Here is a 13,247-nt window from a genome sequence, read left to right on the forward strand (position 1 = left end):
TCTGAACTGGGGGAAAGGGAGAGGACTGGAGGCAGGAGGGTCGCGGCTGGAGAGCCCACACTCTTTTCTTTGCATCCCCTTCCCTGTGTCCCCATGTGCCTGAACCCCGCCTGCTCGGACCACTCTCTGTCCTCTCCCCTGGGCTTCTTCCTTTATCTTACACTTTTCTTTCCCTTTCTTTGCATCCCCGGGGCAGGGAGGGCTTTCTTTCTGTGTGTCTGGGTCTCTTTTTTCCCCCATGGATGTGTGAGCGGGTGTTGCTACTTCTTTCCATCTCTGTTTTCCTTCTCTGTTTCTCTCTTGTGTCTTTTTGTCCTTATCTCGGTCTCTATTCCTACCTCTTTCAGTGTATGTCTCTTTCCGCCTTTCTCTGTGTATCTCCTCTCTCCTCTCTCTGCCTCCCACCCCCACCCCCCCACTCCTCTTTCTCCGTCTCTCTGTATCTCTGCGCCTTTCTCGCCCTCACTTTCTCCCCTCCTGCCTGCCCGCTGCTCCCTGCGCCTGGCCTGCCCCCACCGCTGCCGGTTCAGGGGAACGTGTGCGGAGCGATTGTCCTGGGGGACATTTGATGGATTAGAGCGCTGAACAGTTCCATTGCTAGGGGACCACCTGATCTCCTCCAGCCTGCGTCCCATATAAAGCCGGCAGGCAGCCGGAGTGCTGAGCACAGCTCCAGCGATCGCCTGTCTGCGCGCCGCCGCCGCCGCCAAGCCCGAGCGGGAGCCCGAGCCAGAGCCGGGGCCGCCGCCACCGGGGCCGGCTCCGCGCGGCCGCCCGCCCGCCCGCCCGCTGGGAGCTGTCCAGTGCTGAAACCCCGCGCCGACAGCCAATCGCGCCCGGCTGGCCGCCTCCCCCCACCGGGGCCCCACGCAAGTGCCCCCGCCGAGCCCCCCGCCAGTCGCACCATGCCGCGCTCCTTCCTGGTAAAGAAGATCAAAGGGGACGGCTTCCAGTGCAGCGGGGTGCCGGCCCCCACCTACCACCCTTTGGAGACCGCCTACGTGCTGCCTGGCGCCCGGGGGCCGCCCGGGGACAACGGTGAGTAGGACCCGGCGGGGGGGGGGGGGGGGGAGGGAGAGGGAGGGGAGTTCGGGCCCTCCCCAACTCGGGCCACGAGGAGGGGTGCGCGCGGCAGGGAACCCCGGGAGGAGATTTCCCTGGCTGTGTGCGCCTCCCGGGCTTCCCGAGGGCCCGGCGGGCGGGGCAGGGGCTAGGTCCCTACAAAGGGAAAGTCGCAGGGTCGATCCATCCCACAGCTATGCGCCAGCCCGGACTTAGAAAGTTGTGGCCCTAAACGGGGCTGGAGTAAGGGGTGGTGAGAGAATGGAAAGAGAGAGAGGCACCCACGAAGGGCTAATGCTGGGGAGGGGGCTGATGCACAAGGCAGTCTGTGGGTCCCCTCTCCCCGGTGGAGGGAAGGAGGCTGGCTGGCTGAGTGTACTGCCCTCGTGGAGCAGATAAGGGGGTCTGGACTAACAGTCCCTGGAGAGATAGGGTTGGCTCCTTGGGTGTAGCGGGGGGGGGCTCCCTCCTTCCCTTCAAGCCTGCTCCCCCTGGCGATGCCAGACAAGTGTTCTCAGGTCCCCTCTCTCAGCAACTCTTTTGTTACCCTCAGCCACATGCCTGCCAAAGGCTGGGCCCCTCCTGGGGACTGCAAGGAAGAGGGGATTTCTAGGAGGGGTTCCCCCAAAGTGGAGCCTGGTCCCATGGGCTGCACTCCCTCCCCACTCCAGCTTCTCAACCCCCTCCAGAGCCAGCCCTGCTGTTCCTTATAAGTCCCCCACCCCCAACACACTCCATCTCTTCTCGGAGCAAGTTCCTGCAGGGACAAGGATTTGAGGGACAAGAGAGGTCATTGAGGCTCAGAAGGGGGTGGTGTCTGAAGGGTGTAGGGAAGAATCTGAGACTGCCTCCGTAGATCCCATCCCCCCATCAAGGGGATCACAAAAGGGTTCTCCTCTGATGGCCCACACCAGGGCAGCTGTCTGGAGAAGAGGCATCCCTTTGGCAATAAGAAATCTGACATCACACGTGGCATCAGCTTTGGGGTGTGTGGGGAGGGGGAGATGAGGGAGAAGAGGGGAGGAGTGAAAAAGAAGAGAAGAAAGGGCTGAGACTGGGGGGTGGGCCGAGGTGGTGAAGGCAGGAGCCAGGGAGGGTGGGAGTTCCACCTTAGGGATTTCCAAGCACTTCACTCACATTCCATCACTCTGTCAAGCCAGGTAGCAAGAGGGCGCTGGGCAAAAGGCTCTGTGACCTCATCAAGGTCAAAGAAATTAGGGAGTGATCAGGGATACAGCTGCAGCCCCTCAGCCCCTGGCCTCCTCCAGATCCCCAAAAGAACCAACCCCCATTTTCTTTGCCCATAGGCCTCTCATTCTACTGTCCTCTTTTCTTGACCTCAGGGCCTCTCTTGGGTTCGAGGACAGTGGCCCAGGGATATGGCCGGGCTTGTCGGAGTGCTGGCAGGACAGAGGGTGGGCCTGGGACCATGCCAGGGCTGGGGAGCGTGTGTGCTAGGATCTGGGTAGACATGCCTGCAAGACTGGTATAGGGATCCCTTGGGGGACTGACACAAAACCCTGGGCTCCTACCCCCCGAGGCCCCTGTGGCCCTGTCCCCAGGCCAGCTGAGGAAACCCAGAGAAGCCTAGAGAATTTCTCATGCACAGTCCAAACTGCAAACTATTCCTCAGGAGGAAGGCAGGAGTGCCTTGCTTTGAATTCAGGCCAAAAAAAAAAAAGCTTTGAAAGGAGCTTCTGAGCAAATGGTGGGCTCAGGGCAAAAGTGGGGGCAAAGCTATCAGCAGAGGTGTGCCTATAGGGGTTCCACCAGGTTTGAGACCCTAGAACTCCCGTCTTCTGCCTTTTCCCCAAAAGGCTGTAGACCAGCTCCCTAGCCTCCAGAGAAGCCGGAGGCTGCCCGGACAGTCTGATATCTGGCCTGGAACCCTGAGAGACTAGAGCTCTAGGTCTCTGACTCGCTATGTGACCTTGGGCAAGTGTCTTCCCTTCTCTGGTCCTCTGCCTCCCCAGCAGTGAAAGAGTTTGGATGGCTGAACCGAGTAGCCTTCCAACTTTGACAAGCTCAGCTTTTGTGAAGGTCAAGTGTGGGATGGGAGGCTTTGGAGATGCCTCGCGGAGGGTCTCACGGAATGCAGGGGGCCATTGTCGGGGTTTCTGTAGGACTGTTTGCCATCCACTGCCTGGCTGAGGGTGGCAGAGTTTCTGAGAACCGGTATTTCTTGGCTTCATTCTCTGCAGGCTGCCCCACAGTGAGGACAGTCACCCTGGCTTCGCTGCTTTGGCAGTGTCTGCAGGACAGGGTTAGTGACAGAGACCAGAGGGTGACCCTTCAAGCCTGGGTATGGCCAGGCAACACCGGGTCTGCCTCATCCTGTTTGCAGGGGCCTCTCCTATCCCTGGGGTGTGGCTAGACTGGACAGTGAAGGCTCCCTCATCCCACGGGTGGGTAGGCTGGTGGGGGTCCTCAGAGAGCCTACTGGCTCCTAGTGGCCCGTTGTCTCCGCTCTGCCGGAAATAACCTTGCTGAGCGTTTGAGGGAAGTGTGAAAAATTGCTGAGCCGACGTTTTTCTCTCCCAGCGTGTGTAAGTGTGCTGGGTAAACAAGGAGAAAGAGAGGAGGGGGGGGAGGTGAGGAGATGGAGGGAGGAAAGGAGGGAGGGAGGAGAAGGAGGGGGAAGGGGGAAGGGGGGAAGGGCCTGGGGCTGGAGATAGTTCCAGTTATTAGAAAGATCCTCTTACAAGCCATTCCTGCAGCAGCGGCTACAGGGTCAGGATGAGGCTGGTGGGAGGGGGAGCTGAGGAGGGCTGCAGGGAGGGGGCCTGTGAATGTGGAGGTCAGGAGAATCGCCAGCTCCTAAGTGATGAAGATGCAGGGCCCCAAATTAAAGAGGTGTAGACTCCCAGCTCAGGGAATGCCTGGGAGTGCTGAGGATTCCTGGAGGACTCCTCCTACACACACACACACACACACACACACACACACACACACACACACGCAATGTTCTTCTTTGCCTCCCTACTCCCTCCCTTTTCAGCCTCTACAGGCTGGGCAAAAGGTGCAGGTGCATCTGGGCTCCAGGCCTCCCCCGCCCCAGCCCAAAGAGTCCCCAAAACAGGGAAGGGGAAGCTTCCCAAATGGAAAAAATCTCCAGGCCTTTCCGCAGAACTCCCCAAAGAAGGCAGACCAGATTTAATTCCACCATCCTGTCCAATACAATGCCTTCATTTCTCCCCCTCCCTCTCCTCTTGCTCTTCCACTGTTTTCTGCCTCAGTGCAGCCTCTCCTTCCCCTCCTCTCCCCTGAGTGATTCTGAACACAGATTCACTCTTGTGAGATGCCAACTCACATCCTCCTGACCCTCTCAGAACCTCGCCCTCCAACTCCACCAAGACCACCCCTTCGCAGCCCGGGGAGATGCTGGGGGCTCTTAGCCATCCCAGAGCAGGCTGCGGCATCTATCTGCATGGCAGCAGTCTCCGTGGATCCCAGCCCATCTTCCCTGCCTACCTCCATCGCACCCTCACACCCCAACTCCAAACTCCAGCTGGGCTCCCTGTTCCCCCTCTTCTGCACCCCCACCCTGGTCCTGCCCCCGTGCTGCTTCAGAGTGCATCTGACCCAGGCAGATGAGGAATCAATGCCAATCCAATAACACAGTTGTCTCCCCTCCACAGCTACATTAAGCCTCCCCAGCAGGCTGAAGAAGCACTCCTACTCTTGCCCATGGGCTTATCTAGTTGACCACATTATACCAGCGCCCACTTCCTCTCCCTCCCTCGGATGGCGCCAGGGAGTCGCTCCAGGCCAGGCCTGGAAGCCTGGCTCAAAGTCCCCAACACATCCACCCCACACCTCAGAAAGTCCATATGGGGATCAGGGACGCAATAGGGCTGCCCCAATTCCTTGGCAGAGGGAGCCCAGAGAAGGCTGGGGAGGTGCTCAAGGACACACAGCAGGCCCATCTGGCTCTTAACTACCACTTCCCCTGGCATCTCAGTCTGGGTCTAAGCCCAAGATCCAGGTTAGAGACACATCAGAGGTCCAGGTTCAAAGTCCAGGTCCAATGTCCAGTATAATGTCCAGGTCCAGATCTGAAAACCGGGCCCAACATCCATGTCCAAACTTAAGTCTAGGACAGGGTCCAAGGCCAATGTCCTAGGTTAGTCTAGTCCAAGAATCAGAACAAATTCATGTCCAAGTTCAAGTTTCCGTGTCTGAGATCAGGTCCAGGTCAATGTTCGGGGTCCGGGATTAAGATCCAGGTCAAATTTCTAGCTCAAGGTCATGTCCAGGTCCATTCTCAAGGCTTGCCAGGTTGAAGTCTTAGACTCACCATTACCTTTCTATACGGCCTTGGACTAGTCCCCCCTACCTCAACCTTAGTTTCCCTCTCATGAATTCAAACAGTTGAACTTGATCTCTTTCATAGGGACCCAGAAATCTGATTTTCCTAAGAATTAGTCAGTGGGAGTGTGGTATAATGGGGCCCATGTGGAATATGGAATCTGGGGCCCACAGTCAGTCCCCTCTAAGCCTGGGATCATAAGGGGCACAGAGCTGAGCATCAACTCTCTGAGCAGTCTCAGTTTGTGGCTCCTGAGGGAGAGCAGAAGAGAACATCAAGTCGCTATGCCAGCACAGCAATTTATATCATCCCCAAAATTCCCCACACCCCCATTCTCCCGACGCACACACTGTAGGCAAAGGGCAGTGAGCACAGGGGAGGATTAGCTCCAACCCACAAAGGCGAATGAGGCCAGGGAGGCCCATGACTTGCATGAGGTCACAGGGCATTAATGGTGCACCCTGTCATGCCTCCCTGGAGAGAGCTTCATCTACATGTTCTAGGGACCTCCAAGCCTGGAGGCCCTCTGGGAGGCATGGCAAGACACTTGCTGAGAGAGATGAGGCCCCCGGAGTTCTTGGCCTCCCTCCTGGCTGTAGTGTCCGGCTGCCAGCCTTTGGGTAGGAAGGGAGCGTGGAATGGGCCCTCTGACTGCACCCTTCTGGAGCACAAAGAGGGGAGGGCAGAAAGCAGGAGGCTTGGAGAGCCTGCATGCATTGTGCAGGGGCCGAGACTCCCCCAAGGGGGCGGGAGGCTGCTCCACCAGCCAGTGCTAGTGCTGGGCAATTCAAGACCCTTAGCCACCCACTCCTATCTCCACAACCCCTTGAAAAATCTTTCCTATTGATTCCTGCAGAGCTGTGGACCTCCCTACGGGCCACAGGAATTGGGTCACAGGAGAAAACAGAATATGTGGGATTTCTTGGGGCAGGGGGGCTGGTATCCTCTAGACACTCCCTGGGCCTGGGTCAGTAGGCATCAGCCCCACACCCTACAGCCATGGTCATATGGGGCCAGCCTTGCTCTGTTCCCTGCTCATCTGGACTCCCAGGGACCCCCTCCCCAATGGGCAGGTGTACCAGCTGCTAGGCCCTTGGAGGAGGTGGGTGTCATTTCTGGTCCGGTGCCCAGGGAACAGCTAACAAAGATGCTATAATAAGGGGAGGGGGAGGCACCAGCCCCTTTGCCCGGCTCTGTGAGCAGACAGGAGAAACTATTTTTATCCTGCTTTGCTGCTGACAGACCTGGCTTTCTGCTCAGCTGGCTGGAGCTGATTCTCGAGGCCCGAGGCCCTGGCACAGCAAGTAGCAGCTCTAAATATACCCATGCAGCAGCCCCTCCAGCTCCCACCACCAACCGGGGCTGGGCCCTCCTCAGGAAAGTGGGCCACCTGCAAAGCTGGCCCACTACCAGGCCCCTCTCTCTTTCTGCCCATCTCAAGGCAGGGCAGTGGGACGGGGGCTGAAAATTCCCTGGAGGAAGTTTGGGACCCTGGGAATCTGGGAGGGGCTGGGAAAAGGGGTCCAGAACTGAGAGGCAGGAGGCTGCCCCAACCCCAGCTGTTGAGCCTGCTTTGTGACCTGAGGCAGGTTGAGGCCCCTCTCTGGGCCTCCTGGCTTCTGGAGGGCCCTGGAGGAAGTGACTATCCCATTCCCTTAGAAAGGAAGTAATGGGCATAGAGCACTGAGCAGGGTGCCTTGTACACAGTGAGTGCTCAGGAAGAGTCAATCATTATCATTACTTTTATTATTTTTATTTGCAAAAAATTTACGAGGGGCTGGAATGCTTTCTCAAACAGCTTCTCTCCACCCCCAACACCCCACCATCCTATCAGACACGGGCAGACTGGGTGATGTTACCTGAGAGAGAAACCCATTGCCCCTCTCCCCCACCAACTGAAAACTTCCCACCCCAGCAGTCTCCATCTAGCTAGGGTGTTCTGGAAAAAAGCACAGACTTTGGAGGGTTAAAAAACCTGGCTTCTCCCCCAGTGACCTTGGGCAAATCCTCTCGCCTCTCTGGACCTCTGGGCTTAGCACACCCTGAGGGGAGACTCAATGGAAGCAGTGGTACTGGCAGTGGTACTTAGCAGAAATGCCGGCCCTCACCCCAAGGGGCCAGTTGGCTGAGACCGCGTCTGTAGAGCACCCAGCACCTTAGTCTTCGTAAAGTCCCTTCCCACCATTCCTCTGGGTACAAGATTTTTCATTTTTAATGGATTGTGGACCTTCCATCTAAAGTATCAAGACTCTTAGGCAGAGAACACCAAAAGTCATCCTCAGGTGATATGTGCGTGCTGTCTCCAAAGTGTTTCTGAGCCTTCCCCAGGTGGCAGGGGTGCCTCTATTCCCTAGCCCTCAAATGGGGGATTCAAGCCCAGAGAGGCCGTGTGACTTGCCCCTGATCGCCCAGCTAGGATATGAGTAAAAGAACCAGAATGAGAGCCAGGTCTCTGCTCTCTGGGTCCCTGGCCATTCCTGCCTCTACGGTGACCCAAGCGAGAGCCCTGTCTCTGTCAGATGGGGGACAAGTAGCTCAGCCATCTTTGGTCACCTGTGGAGCAGAGGAAAGCAGCTAAAACCCATCAGGGTTCCATGCACAGGGTCAGAGCACAACGTAGTGTCCTAAAGGATTCTCCAGGGTCGAGGCCCAGGGCGGTGAGGTGGTTTGCCCAAGATCATAGAGCAGCTGGAGACACCCATGTGTGTCTCCTTCTACTCCTGGTAGATGAGAAGGATGTCACCAGGAAGTGTAGGGATTATAATGGTAATAATAATAGCAGCTCGGCAGTCTATTGTGCGCCAAGCATTGTACTAAGCCCTTCATATGCATTAATTCATTCAATGCTTTTACAGGCTCCCTTACACATGTGTGGCACAAAAAGCTTAAATAACCAGCCAAGGTCACATAGACAAGGAGAGGTCCTGGGTGGCTGTGGTGGAGGGACAGGAAAATGGGCATAACTGAGGATCTAATTCAGAAAGGGCCGTGTTGGGGCGCATGGGTGGCTCAGTTGGTTAAGCGCCGACTTCAGCTCAGGTCATGATCTCGCGGTTTGTGGGTTCGAGCCCCGCGTCGGGCTCTGTGCTGACACCCAGCTCAGAGCCTGGAGCCTGTTTCGGATTCTGTGTCTCCCTCTCTCTCTGACCCTCCCCTGCTCATGCTCATTCTCTCTCAGAAATAAATAAAACATTAAAAAAAAAAAAAAAAGATCAGAAAGGGTCACAATGCAGAATGGGTCTTTAAAGCATCCCAGTCCTTCTTCTTCCGTACAGACCAAGTCCAGAGAGGTGAAGTAACTAACCTGGCCAAGGTCACAAAGCAAGTTAGAACCACCTCTTCCTAATATGGCCATGAAAACTCTCTTGCGAGCCCACGACTCTAGCCCACCCCCACCCCCACAACCCATGGGGAGCTTCACAGCTGCTGGAAATCCGGTCTGGTCGGCAATGCCTGTCCTGAAGGCAATTCTGCATCCATCTCTAGGCTGACAGCAGCCTTTGTTTACGGCGCCCCTACTTCTATGTAAAGAGCCCCCCAGCGACAGGAATAATTGCTGCAGTGCTACAGGCTGCCACCAGAGGGCACCACAGGCAGGGAGCCCAATTTGAGTAAGGACTCCCGCTACCCACCAAAAGTTCTCTCACCACAACACGAAGCAGAATGACACATTCTGAGGAAACAGAGGTCCAGAGAGGAAATTGGAGATATGTCTCAGCAGATGCCAACAACACTGCAGCACAGACCCGTTTCTTTACTCGCAGACTCCCTACTGCCACTGTCTGCAGGCTTCCACCATCCCCCATTTTACAGCTGGGGAAACGGAGGCACAGGGAGGCCAAGCAGTTTGTCCAAGGTCACACAGCTGGGAGCGGTGCAGTCAGAACTCGATCCAGGCAGGGCGGTGCCAAGGTTGTGCTCTTAACCAGTATGCCATCCTTATTCAATAACAGGACGCGCGCTGGCCACGTGATCAGTGATCCCCTGACACACGGATCCTATACTATCTATCCCCTGAGGCAGGTGCATGACTTGCTCAAGGTCATCCAGAATCGGTGCCAGGGATCAAGTTGTCCGAAGACCAAGCAGACAGCTGAGGTGGGGAGTGAGGTTGGCCTGGCAAATCTTTATTGCCACGTATCACCCATTTCACAAGTGCTCGTGGAGCGCCCCACTAGGTGGGGCACTGGGGATGGGAGGTGAACCACCCAGCCCAGCCGTAGCCCCTTCCTCAGGGGCCTCTGGGCATGTGGAAAACAAGTGAGCAACGAAAACAAGTGGGCTCCGATCCTTGCTCCACCCCTATGCGAGCACCATTACCGCTCCAGACTTGAGTTTCTTTACCTGTAGTGAAAGCGTTTCTGTGATGATTCAGTCAGGTGATGGCATGTAGTAGGTGCTCAATAAATATTTGCTACTATTATCACTATTCTCAGGAGTCACAGTGGGAACACCAAAGAGGAGGTCTGGGAGTGCCAGGCAGGCATTTAACTCAGTCTGAAACAATCCTCCCTGAACGGTTTGGGGCCTGATTCCTGGAGGGGGAGGTGAGAGAGCCCTTGGACCAAAGGCAGACAGGAGGGGAGGAATGCGGTGCTGAGGGGCTGGGCAACCCTCGTTCCCCAATTAAAAAAACTGCCAGCCCCACCACTGTTTCTACAACCCCAGCCCCTCCCTAGTGAGTCATCCACCCCCACAATCCCCAATCCCTCTGTGTGCAGACGGTCTTGTGCCAACAGCTGAAGGGAAAGGGGAGAGAGAGAGAGAGAGAGAGAGAGCATGCCCTTGTCTTCGGGGCTGGGGGACAGTCTGCAGAGACTTTACTCTGTCACCATCCAGAATTCCAGATGAGAGGAAAGGGTACAGAGGCTGGGTCAGGCAGGCTGTTTCAAGTAAGGAAAAGCTCTGAGCCAGGTCCCTGCTGACAAAGATCTCTTCCACCTGCTTTCTTGAGTAGGGGAGGCTGGAGGTGGAGAATGGCTCTCAAGGTCAGAAGGAGGGTCAAACCTCCTGCTTTGCCACTCCCCAGCTTGAAACCTCAGAAAGGGGCCTAACCTTCATTGTTCTCCCAGAATCGGAAGACAATGGAAACACTTTGTGTTTGGTGCCCGGTTGGTGAGTTTTGCGCACATCTGCCAGACATTCTCCTGAGAGCCCAGACCCCTGGTCTGAGGAGGATGCCAAGGCCATGCTGGGCCCCGGGAAGGTGGCCCCCGCACTTGAGAAGCCTCTTGTGGAATCCCCTGGGAGAATCTCAGCTGCCTACCCACCAATCACACAAATCCAAGGTAGACAGGATTTCTGGTACAAGTCCAAAGAGGAGAGGAGGAGAGGGGAAAGTGAATTCTCACAAGAAGACTCCAGAATGCTTCTAGTGAAGCTGGGCGCAAAACAGGCTCAGGAGGGAGCAAGTACGAGAAAGTCCCATTCCTGAAGCACCTAGTGCCTGCCACACACTTGACCTCTTAAGTCCTCTGGCGCCCCTGGGAGATGGGCCTAACAGGGCTGTAATTCATTTATGCAACATCTATTCATGGCACACCTTTTTTTTTTTTTTTTTTAAGCCAGGCACATGCTGGGCACACAAAATCCAAGCCCTCAGAAGCTCACAGTCTGGTGGGGGAGGCAGACAATTAAATAACCTTCAGTGAAGTCACTTATTCAAGCAAGTAAAAAGCATAATTATAATCGCTAACATTTATATAGCAATTACTGTGTCCTTCTTCTCTCCCTCTCTCCGTATTTCCTTACACGGAAAACGGGGATGATAACGGTACCACTTTGGAGAGCCTGGAAGCACTGAATGAGTTAACATGTATAGAGCAGGGCCCGTGCACGCTTCAAACGCGCTTCTTTTCATCACTTAACTCTGCCCTTCCAAAGACCCTGAGAGGGAGTGCCCAATATAAGCTCCATTTTGTAGATGAGGAAACAGGTTCAGAGAAGGTACGGCACGGGAACGGCAGAACGCTGTTAGATAAAGACAGCATTGGTCTTTCTTTGGCCGTCAACCTGCTAAGGTCTGAATCTAGGCTCCATCACTTACTAGCTCGGAGGCTCTTTACGTCTCTATCTGTAAAGTGGGTGCGAAAAAACTGTAAGGCCTTCACTGCGTGGTTGTGAGCACGTAAGACGGTAGTGCACACACAGCCAGGGGAACCATGACGGGCACCGTGCTCCAACAGGATGGCGTAGGGCGTTCGTTCCATCGTGGCCCGGATCGGAAGGATGTGAACACGGGCAGCGCGGAGGTGCTGGACAGCGACCACCGTCTTCCGAGCGCCAACAGTTCCCAAGGGCGAGTCCGGGACGCCGCGCTCGGAGGGCGCGGGACGTGGCCTGTCCCCCGCGGCGCCTCACCTACGTCCCCGCTCCCTTCCCGCCCCTGCAGGTTACGCCCCGCACTGCCTGCCCCCCAGCAGCTACGATGCGGACCAGAAGCCCGGCCTGGAGCTGGCGCCCGCCGAGCCCGCCTACCCGCCGGCGGCGCCGGAGGAGTACAGCGACCCCGAGAGCCCGCAGTCCAGCCTGTCGGCGCGCTACTTCCGCGGGGAGGCGGCCGTGACCGACAGCTACTCCATGGACGCCTTCTTCATCTCGGACGGGCGCTCGCGGCGGCGGCGCGGCGGGGCCGGCGGCGGCGGGGACGCGGGCGGCGCGGGGGACGCCGGGAGCGCCGGGGGGCGCGCGGGGCGCGCGGGGGCGCCGGCGGGCGGCGGGCACCGGCACGCGTGCGCCGAGTGCGGCAAGACGTACGCCACGTCGTCGAACCTGAGCCGCCACAAGCAGACGCACCGCAGCCTGGACAGCCAGCTGGCGCGCAAGTGCCCGACGTGCGGCAAGGCGTACGTGTCCATGCCGGCCCTGGCCATGCACGTGCTCACGCACAACCTACGCCACAAGTGCGGCGTGTGCGGCAAGGCCTTCTCGCGGCCCTGGCTGCTGCAGGGCCACATGCGCTCGCACACCGGCGAGAAGCCGTTCGGCTGCGCGCACTGTGGCAAGGCCTTCGCCGACCGCTCCAACTTGCGCGCGCACATGCAGACGCACTCGGCCTTCAAGCACTACCGCTGCCGCCAGTGCGACAAGAGCTTCGCGCTCAAGTCCTACCTCCACAAGCACTGCGAGGCCGCCTGCGTCAAGGGCGCCGAGCCGCCCCCGCCGCCGCCCGCCGGCCCCGCCAGCTGAGCCGCCCGCCGCCGCCGCCGCCCTCGGGCCCCCCCACCTCCACCTCCGTGTCCTCTCTGCGCCCGGGCAGCGTTCCCCCCCCACGCCCCTCGTGGGGACACCCCCCCCCCCCAAGCCTGGAACGTTTCTCTCCCGCCCCAAGACCCACCACTCCCCTCCGGCACTGGCTACCCCAGCGCGCCCAGACCACCACGTCCTCTGCCCCCCCACCCCCGCCAGACTCGGACCTTGACCCCCTGCTCCCAACTCAGGCACCAGGTCCGCCCCTCTCCCGGGACCCACAGCCCGAATTTTCTTCCGCCCTGACCCTGCACCTGTCCCCTACTTTCAGACTTTTCTTCTCACTTCTCAGCTGAGTCTCTCCTACCATGCCTCTATCCGAACCCCAATCTGAAGCCCAAACCTTTGCCTCTCCACGTCTGTTCTGGTTTCCTCATCCAGTACGCAGGCCCCGCAGCTCCCAGACCACAGTCCCAGCCCAGACCGTCCTTCTGGCCTCTGCCGAGTCTCTCTGTAGCTGTGTCCGTCTAAGGAGCCCATCCTCACCCCTCTTGGAGTCCACGGTCTGTCCCTGATCCCCTCCATACCCTGGCCTTAGGTCCAGCCATTCACAGCGCCCCCGCCCCCCACACACACTGTCCCCCACCCCGGTACCATGCTCGTACCATGCTTGCATACATCTCCCACC

The 13,247-nt window shown here is 57.7% G+C and overlaps 1 protein-coding gene across 1 annotated transcript; it reads left to right on the top strand.

The window, feature by feature from the left end:
* Window positions 1-905: 905 nt before the first annotated feature.
* Window positions 906-12,559, top strand: SCRT2 (scratch family transcriptional repressor 2). The gene is made up of 2 exons (XM_039237678.1): window positions 906-1,038; window positions 11,763-12,559. Exons 1-2 carry the CDS (start codon window positions 906-908, stop codon window positions 12,557-12,559), a joined length of 930 nt encoding a protein of 309 aa, XP_039093609.1.
* Window positions 12,560-13,247: the final 688 nt, after the last annotated feature.

Source organism: Hyaena hyaena, unplaced genomic scaffold, assembly GCF_003009895.1.
Source record: "Hyaena hyaena isolate Hyena2069 unplaced genomic scaffold, ASM300989v1 scaffold_131, whole genome shotgun sequence".
Classification (NCBI taxonomy): domain Eukaryota; kingdom Metazoa; phylum Chordata; class Mammalia; order Carnivora; family Hyaenidae; genus Hyaena; species Hyaena hyaena.

Excerpts from the sequence above, each read along its gene's own strand:
- SCRT2 (XM_039237678.1), top strand. The coding sequence starts at position 906 with ATGCCGCGCTCCTTCCTGGTAAAGAAGATCAAAGGGGACGGCTTCCAG. Across the intron at positions 1,039-11,762 it reads GGGGCCGCCCGGGGACAACG|GTTACGCCCCGCACTGCCTG; the intron begins GTGAGTAGGACC and ends CCGCCCCTGCAG.